The sequence below is a fragment of the Podarcis liolepis genome (genome assembly GCF_965112155.1).
Source record: "Podarcis liolepis genome assembly, chromosome: 3".
Taxonomy (NCBI): Eukaryota; Metazoa; Chordata; class Lepidosauria; order Squamata; family Lacertidae; genus Podarcis; species Podarcis liolepis.
Window position 1 is genome coordinate 73,671,807 of NC_139557.1, and position 13,929 is coordinate 73,685,735.

General features: G+C 42.7%; 1 protein-coding gene across 2 annotated transcripts; it reads right to left on the reverse strand.

Moving 5' to 3' along the window:
- Positions 1 to 259: 259 nt before the first annotated feature.
- Positions 260 to 13,496, reverse strand: TBXT (T-box transcription factor T). 2 transcript variants are annotated; one of them, XM_083496562.1, is made up of 8 exons: positions 12,796 to 13,496; positions 10,507 to 10,771; positions 8,634 to 8,768; positions 6,217 to 6,278; positions 6,060 to 6,121; positions 4,557 to 4,733; positions 3,846 to 3,975; positions 260 to 2,888 (listed from the first exon to the last, which is right to left on the reverse strand). In XM_083496562.1, exons 1-8 carry the CDS (start codon positions 12,999 to 13,001, stop codon positions 2,621 to 2,623), a joined length of 1,305 nt encoding a protein of 434 aa, XP_083352688.1. In that variant the 5' UTR covers positions 13,002 to 13,496; the 3' UTR covers positions 260 to 2,620. The 2 variants fall into 2 exon arrangements, with proteins under 2 accessions (XP_083352688.1, XP_083352687.1); XM_083496561.1 differs by having other exon boundaries at positions 3,846 to 3,978; positions 12,796 to 13,434.
- Positions 13,497 to 13,929: the final 433 nt, after the last annotated feature.

The following is a 13,929-nucleotide window of genomic DNA, read 5'->3' on the forward strand; positions in this document are numbered from 1 at the left end:
ACAAATGTTCCATCAAATTACTGCAAGTAATAAACAATTCAGTCAAGTTGCAGAAACTCAGGCACCTTGGCTATAGTGCTGCATCCTTGTACGCCATGGTTGGGTACAGTCTCTTGTCTTTGGCTTCTGTCATATGCAGTAGTACAATAATAAGTATCATCCAGTTGTTTCAGTCTAGAGGTTCTTGTGCCATAAAGTAATCTATTTGTTGGTGTGACACAAGTGAAGTAGTCGCAGCAACTGGCAGCTAAGCATTTCGTTTATTAAGGAAATATACTACTTTATTTTGCAGTTTAACTGAATACATTTAAAATGATAAAAGCACAGTTTTGCTAACCACCTAACAGAAGGCACTAAATAATAATTGCATAGACTTACCAGTAATTTACAAGATTTAGCTTTCACCATAAAACACGAGAGCTTATTTACAGTATATTGACATATGGCATAACATCAATTAATGGCCACAACGGTGTTGGCTTTCTTGTTGCTAGCAGTTTGTAAGCAATGAAATTAAAGCCCTCCACCACCTTGGCCTATGGTGGAATTTGTTTCCTGTCCTCTGAGGATGCAAAATTCTGTTAATATGAATGGAATTATAAGACCCAAGACAACAATTTGGCTTGGCTTTGCTAACCTTAAAAAGCAGCACTATTCTGACACATTCAAAAAGTGTTGTTGGGAGAAGTGTCCCCCAGGTGATTGTCTTAAGATACAGTAAACTAAGGATGAGGAGTCTGTGGCCCTCCAGAAGTTGCTGGACTTTAACTCTTGATCACTGGCAATAATGGCTGGGGCTTATGGGAGTCCAACAATATCAGGACTACAAACTCTCATCTCTGTAAGTACACAGAAAAAGCATATACACATATACAAAAGCTTATACTAACAAATAAATATTGCTCATCGGCGGACAATACTGAAATAAAATAAATTAGAAAAAAGGTTATCAAATGTGCACTTTCTACTTTGAGCCTGGTTTCAAGTATATTAAAATTAAAGGTCTTCAAACAGCCCTTAGACAACAGCCCTTTAAATAGGCTAAAAATCATTTGCAATCCTCTCTTTAAAGGTAAGCTATACACAGACACACCTCAATTTCCTAAACAAGTACCACTTCATATAGGAAAACCACATACAGATAGCCTGCCTGATTGTGTGTGGCAAATGAATGCACAGCAGTTTCACCATTTGTACACATATTGATAAGATGATTGCTTCTCACTATTTTGCTTGCAATGGCTTCTCACTGAGTATATGCAATGTGTAAACATGGCAAAACAAGTATTTGTACAGGAACTATTGCAGTGAATCAGCTTTAAGACTGCAATTAATCCTGGGCACACTTGCCCCGCAGTAAGTCCCACTACAGTCTTACTTCTGAGCAAACACGTAAGATTACACTGCACAAGAACAAAGCACACTATACAAAGAGGCACTTTAAAAAACAAGAACTGATCTGTAAAACTTCAAAAACTGCATTTGTTATGCAGGGAAGAGCTCTTTTTGATTGTCATTTCAAAAGTTACAAAGAAATAAACATATAGTTGTGCATAAATCTGCAAATTAGGGGAAATAATATGGTCAAGGCATGTCCATTATAGTAGTGCACTTTTTATTCTAGCTATCTATCGTCCTTTAATGCTGATTCCATCTAGATATTTTGAACAAGAAATCTCATCAGTTGGGGCCAGTTCACTTCACTCCACATGTGGCAAACCATTCTTTTCCTGTCCAGAGTAAAATATCACCTGCAGTCTCCAACAAGTCAAGCCACCACCCAAACCTCAAGTTGTTTAGTATGAAAGTACAATTTACACTCAAGCTGAACTAGTCACCTAACCCATTCATTATGGGCCTGGCGCAAACTGGGCTGGAAAACATGTCTAATGATAAAGCGCAATAAAAGAGCAGCAAATGAGAAGTCATCACTTAGTGGAAGTTCACACAAAGTTGCTGTCACCAAGCAATGAATATGCAAGTGATGGCTTGCACGTGTGAAACAGCCAGCACAGATCAAGCACTCGAGTCTAGAAAACATGCACTTTACTTCTCAATATAAGTTGTTCACTCATTCTTCTGTGACTAGTCATTGAATGAGATACATACATAATACATGGCATAATTCATCCCTCAATAGAGTAAAAAAAGGAGATAGAAAGAGAGATAGATGATAGATAGATAGATAGATAGATAGATAGATAGATAGATAGATAGATAGAAAGAAACAGCCCAGAGGTGGTAAAAAATATATAAAATCCATGACCAGCCCATTCCCATTTTGGTGCATTCTGCTTCTGGTGAAATTTGAAAACTGAAAAGGCTTATTTTGAAAGGGGAGAGCCCTTGTATCTCAGGGTTGGCAACATTTCTCGCCCTCATGACTGCAGAGAGGAAAAAAGGGGTGGCAAACACTCCCAAAATGGCCTGTGCTGCCAAACAAGTTTCATACCCGCTTTCATAAGGTGTCTGTGCCACTATCATTACACTCTAATACTGAGATGAGCATAAAGCAATTACTGCTAGCATACTTTGTGCCTTTTCCTTCTGCCCTCCTGAAACGTTACTTCTGTAATCCTGGTTTAGAGCAGCTAGAAAGTCCTTTGTCCAAAGGAAAGGCCTACATAGAAGGGGTTGTTACAGGAGTCCATGTAGAAGAAAGTCTAGCATGCACTGATGCATCGTATTGACTGTCGGCAACGTCTGTGGGGGTCCCACTGTCGTACAATGGAGATCCTGAGGAAGAGGTGGTGACAGAATGAGGGAGGGTGGGATAGTGGGCCGTGGAGCTTCGTAAAAACTGGGATCCTATCCCACTGGGCATCCCACCTGACTGTGACACAGGCGAGACGGTGCTGTTGCTGACAGACCACAGGTTGGGATACTGGCTGCAAGAGAAAGAAAGAAAGAAAGAGATTTCAGAATGCAAGCTTGACTTGGGGCCCCAGTACTGCCTCATGAACAGAATGTTGACCTTGGACTCTCTCCAGTCACGTGGGCATTGCATAGCCTTGGACAGTTTATTCTTCCAGCCTCCAAGCCCCAGCTGCAAAAGTGGGGATAGAAGATGTCACACTGGGTTCCAACATCAGATAATTATGAATCCCTTCCTCCAACTTGATGGTGTATAATTCCTATATTATGCTACTGACACATTTGGCCATTCTGCAAAATGGAGAAATGTCATAGAATTTGTTTGTTTGCACTCAGTCTTTCTGGAATCCTGCTGGCAGCCATAGAACATAAAATACCTGACAGCTCTTAGAATGATATTTTCCCCATTTTTGGCAATTAGTATGCAGATTAGGCTCACAGCAGAATTTTAGGGTCTTCAACCGAATTGGGAAATCCTTCAAAGGGAAATAAAACCCCACCTCATCAGAGGCCCTTAAGACAAGTCCATAGGAAGGAGTAGTTGCATCCCCCACTCCTTAAAAAAGACTAATTGTAACTCCTTTAGTCTCCTTGCAAGTAAGGGGCAGAGAACATATCCTGGCCAGTGGGCTGGATTCCAAATACCCCAACACACACAGGCCATTTTGACAGGTGGGTGAGACACCCACCTGTTAATCACCTGACATCACAATGATGTCAACTGACTCCAAACAAAAAACCAAATCTTTTGTGGGAGCAACTTACATCACGTATGGGGCAGGTTTGCATGGTTTGGAGAAAACGGCCTAATGGGCCTAACTGGGATGTGTGCTGGGCCTTACTAGGCTTTCAGGCCAGAGATTTCCCACACCCAATATCAGTGTTACTTTCTCAGCAGTTTTCCTAAGGAAAAAGTCACATTCCAAATTATAGAAATTTGATGGCTTCCTTGCTCAGGGAATATAGCCTACCTGGAGCTGGTTGGTGGTCCGGTACTGTGACTCATAGGCAGCATGCTTGTTGGGGGTGGGACACCTAAACTGGACCAGTTGTCATGAGATTGGAGCATAGAAAGGCAGGCTGAAGAACTATCACCATATGCTGCTGTAAAGGAAAGCATCCGTATGAGAAGTGCAGCCCCTGTTTTCAGTGCAAATATATGCTCTAGAAATATTTATATTTATATCTGGCAGTGGGTGGGAGAGTCAAAGTGATTTGTTTTCCTCCTTTGGTTTTGTTTGTGGACTATAGATGGAATTTTGCACAGACCAGTGTTTTGATTCAAATACCTGGTTCAGCAGGTAGATGCCAAGGAAAGGACTTGACACTGGGCACAGACAGTCTCTAACTTAGAGTGCTGCTTCTTACCAGCATTAGTGTACGTCTGTGAAATAGGCATATACTAGACACCCACAGAGAATGAACAATAAATGATATTAATAATAGGCTGTCAATGAGAAGTAAAACAAAAATCACTTGGCTCACACACACACAAAGCATTAATAAGAAATAAGGCAGAGTGAAAAATAAATCAAATCACTGCCTGCTACTTCTTGACAACAGTCATCAAGTGCACTATGAGCAGATTTTTGTCCATTCTGTATGTTCATGTTGATCAGCCAGTTGATTTCCCACAATAGCAAACCACCAGAGGCCAGTAATAATAAATAAAAAAAACTTACTTGGAGAATTGGTTCTATGAGTGTATGGATTCGGATAAGGGGCAGGGCGGTGATTCCTCAGGGATGAGTACCTTTCGCAACTATGAGCAGGGGAGAGGGACAGAGGTGCTCCAAACTGTGGATGAGGATTGGCAGGAGGACACAGAGTCCCTGTTCCAGGAATCAGCCATCCACCTACTGCAAGAAGAGGGGACATTTCACTAGACCAACACATAGCAGCAAGACCTGTCCAAGATGCAGTGAGGCCTTTGTGCGCAGCTGAGGTCCCAGAGCACCAAGTAACTAAATCCTTATATTTACAGAGGAGCTACAAAAATGGCATCCTTGTTATGAGTTCTCCTCCCTCCCCCAACATCCAGGCTGTATTTCAAACATCCAGGTTGCATTTCAATTATTGGTTTTAACTAGTTTCCTTTTACAACTCTGTATTTTATAATGTTGTAAGCTGCCCTGAATCCCAACTTGGGAGAAAGACAATATATTAAATAAATAAATAAATAAAATTCCCTCGCTTGTGATGTCATCAAACTGTGCATTCCACTTCCAGCAAGGGTAACATCACACTAAAATACCCAAAAACTTTACACTACTGCCAGGGTTCATAGATTTCAATGGGATTTCAGAGAGCCTCTTTCAGAATTTGTGAGATGCTTGGCCTAGTGTTTGCATTTTATTCATTTAGGGCAGTGAAACTGCACTAGCTGTTCTTCTGTATTTCCAGCTCCATGGATTTCAGTTCCATGGATATAAATGCTTCCATGAGACACACAGAATGCTTTTGTTCCCTACATCAAAAATTATAGATGCAGGCCTCTGCCATTAAAAGCAATGAAGAGTTTCAGTGACAACTTCAGTGGGATATGGACTGTTTGTAAGCATAGATTTACGGTACTTTTGGTCAAGGCATTGTGCAATGTGCAAATTCTATCCTGGCTCAAGAAAGTAGTTGCCAGTGTAGGTTGGAATTTAATTAAGTTTTACTCAGAGCAGACCCACTGAAATTAATGAATGTGACTAACTTAAGTCCATTAATTTCAGTGGGTTTACTCAGAGTAAAACTTAGTTGTGAATAAATACATCCCATATTATATCACTTAATTGTTCACAATCCCATTGTTCCCCATTGTGTGCTTTGGAGAAACTGGGTGCAGATTCTTCTTCTCCGTCAATGTTCAAGAAGGAGCAGGGGCAAAAAAAAAAAAAGTTGAGCACTATTACACTAATGGATCTCACTATAAGAACTGTTAAAAATATACTATTGGTCTTTATGATTAAATATACTGCACACAATTAGAAAAATGCAAAACCAGAAGATATAGGCAAAAGAAACAAAAGTAGCTACAACGTTTTGGAAAAGGGCACATTTACAAGTCAGCACTTTGACTTGCACTATATTTATTTAAAATATCCTTAGATACATAGCAAAAAAAGGTACCTGAGCAAAGGAGAACTGATTTTGGAGGCATACTATAAAATAATTTTCAGAAGAGAGCTTAGACATACATTGCGAATACCCTGACTGCTGACCATCTCCCACTTCATCCATCATGTCCTTGTGGTCACTTCTGCCAAAGAAATCATATTTTGTAGCCAAAAAAGATTAAATTCTTTGCAGAAATATGATTCATAAATGCAACTGAAAGCAGACAACAGATCTCACCTTTCTTTTGCATCAAGAAAAGCTTTTGCAAAGGGATTGTACTTAATTTTTAAAGCTGTTATCTAAAAAAAAACACAAACAAAAAGTCTCAAATTGACATTTTTACACATTTTTTTCATAGTCACACAACATTTCTACCAACTCCCCAGGGTAGTTCATAATGGTTTCTAGTGGGAAAATGGCTCAGAATTGAATTAACAAAACAGCAACTAAACAGCTCACACACTGCAATAACATGCTTTGAAATCATTCTCTCCACCACAACCTCCCCCCACCCACTTTGCCTGATTTAAATGCCTGGTTTTATTATCCTGTTAAGGAAGTACATAAGAGGGGGGGTACACTAAAAACAGTTATAAAAAGTTTCAGGTTTCTGGGTAACACAACAGTGAAAAATACCTTGATGATGAATATCACGGTCACATTAAAAACAAAGTAGTTAACATCTTTTGAGTTATTAATTGAGCATACATAATATAACAGCAAAGGACTTGTATCACACCTTTATCAGTTGTTATTCAAGGAAACACAAAAAGTTAAAATTTCATATGTGGGAAACTGCAAGTGTTGCTTGCAGAATTAACAGAAGACTGGTCAACAATTTGGTTTCAGGCTCCTTAATTGCTCATTATGTGTTTCACATAATGTAGTATTTGAAAACTTATCACTCACTGATATTTAACCATTGTGAAATCTATGTCCACCCCACACACACTGTTTTGGAAATTATTTGTGCTGAAAGGGGTGTTTAGAGGCAAATACACATTTCCATCTTTGGAAATATATATATATTATTTTATATTCACCACTTGAGGGCTTTTTATGAACTTGTTTTTTAAATTTCCTAAATAAGCAAATACATTTGGAGGGCTTGCCTTCCAACTTTTTTGGGAAATAACACTTAAGAGTTACTGCTGATCATGCAGTTTGATTAGTTGTACTACTTTGGTATCAGTTATGAAAATAACACTTTTCATAAAAAGTTGACCAAGAAACTGTAATGACAACAAATCCTGAATGTTCTCCTGAGTTTAATTGGATACTGAAAGCTAGAAATATAATAGTTAGATTAAACTTTAGCAACTGATTCAGACACAACAGGCTAGACTGGTGGTTACTTATTACATTCTTAGAAAGAGGACACATATAAAGCAAGATTAACATTTATATAAACATACCCAAGCAACACTCTTTACCCTATTTTGGCAACTAAGCAATCACGTTATTTACATTCCTTTACACTACTCTAAATGAGAAACTGTGGGGTTTTATGTTAGGGTACAGGTTAAAGTTATACAGAAACATAAAATAATATCACATATTAGTCCATGGTGAAGCTACTCTTGATATTTCAATAGTTATTTTCTCACATTAAGTAATCAAGATTGGGATTTTCCAATACTCTTTTCAGCTGACAGGGTGGGGGGATGCAATCAAACATATTAAAATATGGATTTTTACATCATCTCTCAATTTACAACCTGTGAAAAATTGTTTGGTGTTAACAGTATGCAATCTAGGTTCTCGTGAGTCAAACAATCTGTTTACAGGCAGTTTTTCAAAATGAGAATGTTTGATTATGCTGTCACCTTGAAACTATTTTCTGCAATAAATATCCTCAAAATCTTGCATGTATTGAAAATCTGTGAACATTTTATTATATTTTAGCCTGATTCATTGGCTCAGCACAACACATTAAATTTGATGAAGGTCTTAAACACATCTTTTTAAAAAACAAATTCCACATAGTTCAGGGGTGGGGGGTTGGAAAAAAGTCCAACATTTATTTAGAATTTTCTACAAAGGCGGCTGTGTTGTAAAGGCATAAGGTCAGAAACTACAGCAGTGTTGCTCTTCTTTGTCTGAATAAAAGGATAATTTTAACTAAACAAGCTCATTTGACATTCAACTGAAAATGCAGCAAAAGGGTTACTTTATACTAGAAGTATGAAATAAACAAGTTATATAGAATTATTTGTTCAGACCTCCAGGTTATAAAGCCAACACTTCCTTAGAGTTGCAAGGGACTTTGTGGATCATCTAGTCCAATTCCCTCCAAGGCAGGAATATGCAGCTGTCCCTACTTTAATTAAATATCTCTGGCTGATAGCTGCTCAAATCTTGTCTTCAAAGCCTCTTTCCTTCAAACAAGGAAATACACAATACACACATCTTACTTGGCTTAGTCTTCTTATACTTACAACATTTCTCCCAATTTACCTGCTTTTTACTTTGTCCAGTTCTCGGTGGAGATGAACAATTCTTACATCTCTTTCACAGCATCCTTTTAAATTTTTGTACACAATCAACATTTCCCACTACCACCTTAGCATCCCCTTCCTTAATGCCACAAATCTGTCCTTTGGTGCATCAAAGAAGGAAAATCCATGCAGGGCTCATCCTCGTTTTGTTCCTACCTCTTCATTTTGGTAAGCTGTCACAGCTATAAACTGGGTCTCCGGGAAAGAATGACTGGTGATCATTCGCTGAGGGCCACCAACTCTCACTATATGAATCCTAGGCTCATACTTGTGCAAGGAGTTCAACATGATCTGTCAATATAAGGAGAACAGTGGTCAGCACAGGCACAGCTGCAGAGAATGTTACACTACTATATGGTGTGTTTTTTCTTAAAGGATGATAAAGAGCAATTGACTAGTTTAAATATTAAAAAATGGGGGGGGGGGGAGACAGCCAAGGTTTGTATACAGCTAAGTGATACCCAGCATAAACTTACTGAAATAAATAGATGTGACTAATTTAAGTACCGTTACATTGATTTAAACAACCCTATGCAACCAAACTGTCTCAATCACTACCCTTATTTAAAATAATGGCCCAGTTCAAATGATCATATATCAGTTTGATAAGATGAGATATTAACCAATATTTTGCCTGTGCATACAGCCCATTCATGGGTTAAGCAATCAAACCAAGAAGCTACAGGCAAAATATTGGAGAAAGTAAACATCTGAATTAAGCATTAAGTTGGTTTAATGTCCAGGATACAAAGTGAGAAATGGCAGTAAAGACACACATGAAACTATCCTTAATGGAAATCTTAAGTTTTCCTGATGATTGGAATCTATTCTAAAGTTTCCAAAATTTGTCAGTTGTCGAGCTAGCTCTCTATCCCACAATGCGCTACAACCTACTTTCTCAGTAAAACAGCACAAGCCTACTCGGGTGAACTCTGAAGCCCCCCTACATTCAATGAGGCTTACTGCCAGGTAAGCGTGCATAGGGTTACAGTCTCAAGAGAGTTTTTTGAGGTTACATTTGTTAATCCTTCTTGTACTTGAAAGTCACACCAAGACTGGTTACTGTTATTCCAAAGTGGCAGACCAAAGACTAGAATGATCAGAGGCTAACTTTGCACTGGCTATCAACTAATTTCTGGGCTCAATTCAAAGTGCTAGTTTTGACCTTTAAAACTTTCAAATCCCATAACTCCAATACTTCAAGGATCCCCTGTCTCCACATGAACAGACCTGCACCCTGCAATTGTCATCTGAACCCTTCTCTGTGTGCTTCTTCCACGGGTGGTCTGGAGGGTAGCAACACGAGAATGCCTGGTTGCCCACGTTTCCATCTTCCACAAATTTCTACAAAGGTCTGAACTGGGCTTACATAGGTGCATAGGCATAGGGTCTCTTCAGACAAAGTTGTGGAAGTTGGAAGAGGGGACAGGCAGAAGGCCTGACCCCAATGTCCCCACACTGTGGTCACTGAACACCTGAAACTAGCTAGCAATAAATGAATGAAGGGGTAGCAATGAGTAACACTGCAGCCTGGGAACAGGGGTCAAACCATGACCCCTAAGGTGAGGAGTGTTACACTTACACAGTAGCCCCACAGTTCTAGTCTATAAAATATAGACACAGAGAGACACACACAGATCCTCTTTCTGGAAACTGACAAATCTCTTCAGGAGGCTCAGAAAAACTGGTAGCCACTATTCTGTGATGTAGCTAGCATCTCCTACCGCCAAATTCTGAAAACCTGTTCATATAGTGCAGAAGAAGGGGAGACGCTCCTCCAACCTCTCAGTGCTGGACGTCTGCACGTCACTGTGTTGTAAACTGGAAATGAGAATAAGGCTGTAGCCTTAAGCACGCTTAGTTGAGGTTAACTCCAGGCAAATCAGCAGCGTTCTGTCCGCAGGGTGGGGAAAACGTGCTTAGAAAGGGCGCGCGAAGGTGCTGCATTTCGTTATTTCCCATTTCGTTTTTGAGGCGGGCAACCGCATGAGGGAAGGCCGCCGCCTCCCCGCCGAGGGGTCTTCCTCACCTGTCCGCCTCCGTTGAGCTTATTGGTGAGTTTGACCTTGCTGAAGGAAACGGGCGCCTTCATCCAGTGCGCGCCGAAGTTGGGCGAGTCCGGGTGGATGTAGACGCAGCTGGGGGCCTGCGGCTCGGGCTTGCCGCCGGGCACCCACTCGCCGTTCACGTACTTCCAGCGGTGGTTGTCGGCGGCCACGAAGTCCAGCAGGAAGGAGTACATGGCGTTGGGGTCGAGCCCGGACACGCTCGCCTTCAGCACGGGGAACATCCGCCTGCAGCAGGGAAGGAGACGCGGGGAGAGGCGCGGTAAGAGGAGGCGCGCCCTCCGGCTAGGCCTCGGGGCCCCGAGGGAGAGCGGGGAGCGGGGAAAGCCCGAGCCAAGGGAGCGCCCGGCTTCGCGGAGAGCAAGGCCTCCCTCGGGCTTCCTTTCACACAGGTTCTTCAGGCCTCAATCCTCACTCAAGCCAAATAGGTCTGATTTCACCCCAACAGGACTAGGCTGTTGGGCTGCCGTTCCTACGCACGGCTGGAAGGAAGCCCCGTTGGGTTTTACTTCCAAGTAAACGTGCATGGGGTAAGGCTGGTCGACTCCCGCTGGCTTCCACTAAAGCTTAGTGAAATCTACGGGACGGAATCTGCCATACAGGCTCGCCGTCCATTAGGGACCCCAAGCCGCCTTATTTTGAAAGGAAGCGCCGGCATCCGTCCAATTCCTGGCGAATAAACAGTTTTAGGGACGAGGTGCAAATGTCTTTAGGAAATTACCACGGAGGTGTAAGCAGCCCATTGCCCTCAAACTATATGGAAGCCAATTCCATTGAAACGACTTGCGATTTGCATTTTGTTCCTCATTGCCTAGGTCCTTTGATTTCACTGAAATTCAATTGCGAGTAATGTGCACGCTTGTAAACAAGAAACGGGAGAAGTTTTTGTTTATGTTATTTCTCCGATTTGGTTTTTAACGGGCTTACGGTGATATATAATAGTAGTCTTTAAGGTGCCACAAGACCCATTGTTGCTGTTGCTGCAAAGGACTAACAAAGGCTACGCCTCTGGAAATGATTGTAAAGCGTTGGATCCAGACCTTAGTTCCCTGCTTCACATAATCGTGACTAACTTTTCACAGTGGTTTCGGTGGGACCTAGGTCAGGTAGCTCAGTTAGACTCCAGCCCAGTAACCAAATACTAAACAATACCTTTGTGTAGGTTGATGGGAAATTCGCAGAATCAATAAACTGGAGGAGACAACATCACAGAGCAAATAGTCAGGGGTGGAAGGCAGTCGTTTTTAAAGACTGTCATAAAGCACTAGGGCCCAAGATCTGAAATCAGTAAAACATCTTACAGACAATAAGATGTAATGTGGTGTTGCTTTTATGTAAATATGTTTGGAGCAAGAGTATTGAAGACTCTTTTTAAAGGATTGTCTGGAACCAGTTGCTTAGGGTGATATTTAACTAGGCTTTGCTCAGGGTAGACCCACTGAAATTAATAGACATAATTGAGGCATGTTCATTAATTTCAGTGAGTCTACTCAGAATAAAACTTAGCCGAAAACCATCCTTAGTTTTGCCTAGAATTCTCTGCGGGTTGAGGAAGTTTCCATTCCAAACTTACCATGCAAAACCTCCTGGTTTTGCACCTGAATTGTGGGGACCCTTTTTTGCCTTGCAGCAAACGCTCTGATGCAAATGGACGGAAGTTTGACTCATCGCAAGGTGTATTTTGCACAGGGGCAAAACGAGAGGGACGGCCGCCCAAAAGTGCGTGCAAAATTCACTTTGAAAGCGCGCCACTGCAATGATAAGTACCTACACCTAAGGAGGCTTTCCAAGAGCAGCCGCTACCTTAGAAACGAAGCTGAGCTGTCTAGGGCGAGTAATTGAAGAGTGAGGTGAATGAGAACCAAAGGCCCTCCCTGAAAAGCTCACCAGAACGGATTGCAAACTGAATTTGTATAGATCAACGGAGTAGTAGCGAGAAGGAACTATTAACGAAGCTGTAGAGGACACGGGAAAGGGCGATGGAAAAGAGAGAGGACATGTAGCAGAAGGGGAGGTGGCCAAGAGGAAGAGAAAGGCAGCCAGCAATGAAGTGTACCCCACGGAAAACAACAACAGGAGGACACCGAGACGCAACAGCCTGGGAGGCATGTCCTCCATCCGTGATCTGAGCTACAGCAGGATTGGGAATAAAAGCTTTGAGTTTTTGCTCCTGTGGGGCAAGCCACTGGAAGCAGGAGGTGGATCATGTCCACCTGAGACGGTCCACCTCCACCTGCCTGCCTTTCTCCTACCTTCCGTTCTTGGTGACGATCATCTCGTTGGTGAGCTCCTTGAAGCGCAGCCACAGCTCGCTCTCCTCCAGGGTGACGCGCAGCTCCCTCTCGGTGGGGTCGCCCTTCTCGCTGCCCGCCTGCAGCTCATTCTCCACGGCGCTTAGCAGGTGATCCACCCGGTACTGCAGGCTCTTGCCGGAGCTGTCCGTGCTCGGAGAGGTCATCCTTCCTTCCCGCCCTGCCCGAGAGCCTCCTTACTGAGCTAGCTCCTCCAGGGTATCGGGATCCCACGCTCTCCACCTTGGAGAACCTGTCCAGGGTGACCCCGCTCCAAGTTGCAAATGGGGTGGGGAGGATAGACGAAGTTGCAGGGGGAGGAGGGATCCGCAGGTTGGGTGCGGAGGGGTTAATTCCACTTGACCTCTGACAGGCGCTCCTCGAAACTGCTCAAGCGGGGAGCAATTACGTGGCCCCCTATAAGTAGCTTCCTGGTGACATCACAATGCCGACAGGGGGCTCACCTGATTGGAGGACAGTCTCTTTGATGTGTCCGGCCCGCCCACCTGATTGGCTCCCTGCGGTCATATCAGAACGCTGCCCGCGCGGGGGGGAAGCCTGTGATGTTAATTGCAGCCAGTGGGATTAAACGCGGTATTTTATGTAAATTTGCCCCCAAATGTTTGCACCTCTATCAAAGCCGCCGGTGACTGGGGATGCTGCAGCCCCAGAGGAAATGGGCCATGTCAGCAAGAGCGCCATAACCGGGGAGCAGCATCCCCTTGGCCCCGCTTGGCAGCACCACCCACCCATCGGCAGATGCGCCGGGACCCTCCAGCAAAGAACAAGACGGCTTGGGGTCGAATAGTTGCGGCCAGACGTTGCCCCCACATTCAGACTTCCGTGCTTTCAGAACCCTTTTCAAACTCTCATCCCCAGTGGCTCGGTGTTAAAACCACATTTCTACGCATATCAATACGATTCGATTCAAAGAGCAAGTAAATGGAGCAGGGCCGCGGTGGAAATAACAAATGCCGTCCTCTATGGTCGGCAGAGTTTTCCTATTTCCATGACAATCCTATGCATGTTCCCTCGAAATATGTGCCATTGTTTCTAACGGAGCTCACTCTGAGATATATGACAAGCAACCTTAGC

What these genes read in the sequence shown, in the direction of transcription:
- TBXT (XM_083496561.1), bottom strand. Translation starts at nt 13,001, where the DNA reads ATGACCTCTCCGAGCACGGACAGCTCCGGCAAGAGCCTGCAGTACCGG. An exon ending in ATCGTCACCAAGAACGGAAG is followed by an intron (nt 10,772 to 12,795) that starts GTAGGAGAAAGG and finishes TCCCTGCTGCAG; the next exon opens with GCGGATGTTCCCCGTGCTGA. An exon ending in TTTCTTGATGCAAAAGAAAG is followed by an intron (nt 6,122 to 6,216) that starts GTGAGATCTGTT and finishes TTTCTTTGGCAG; the next exon opens with AAGTGACCACAAGGACATGA.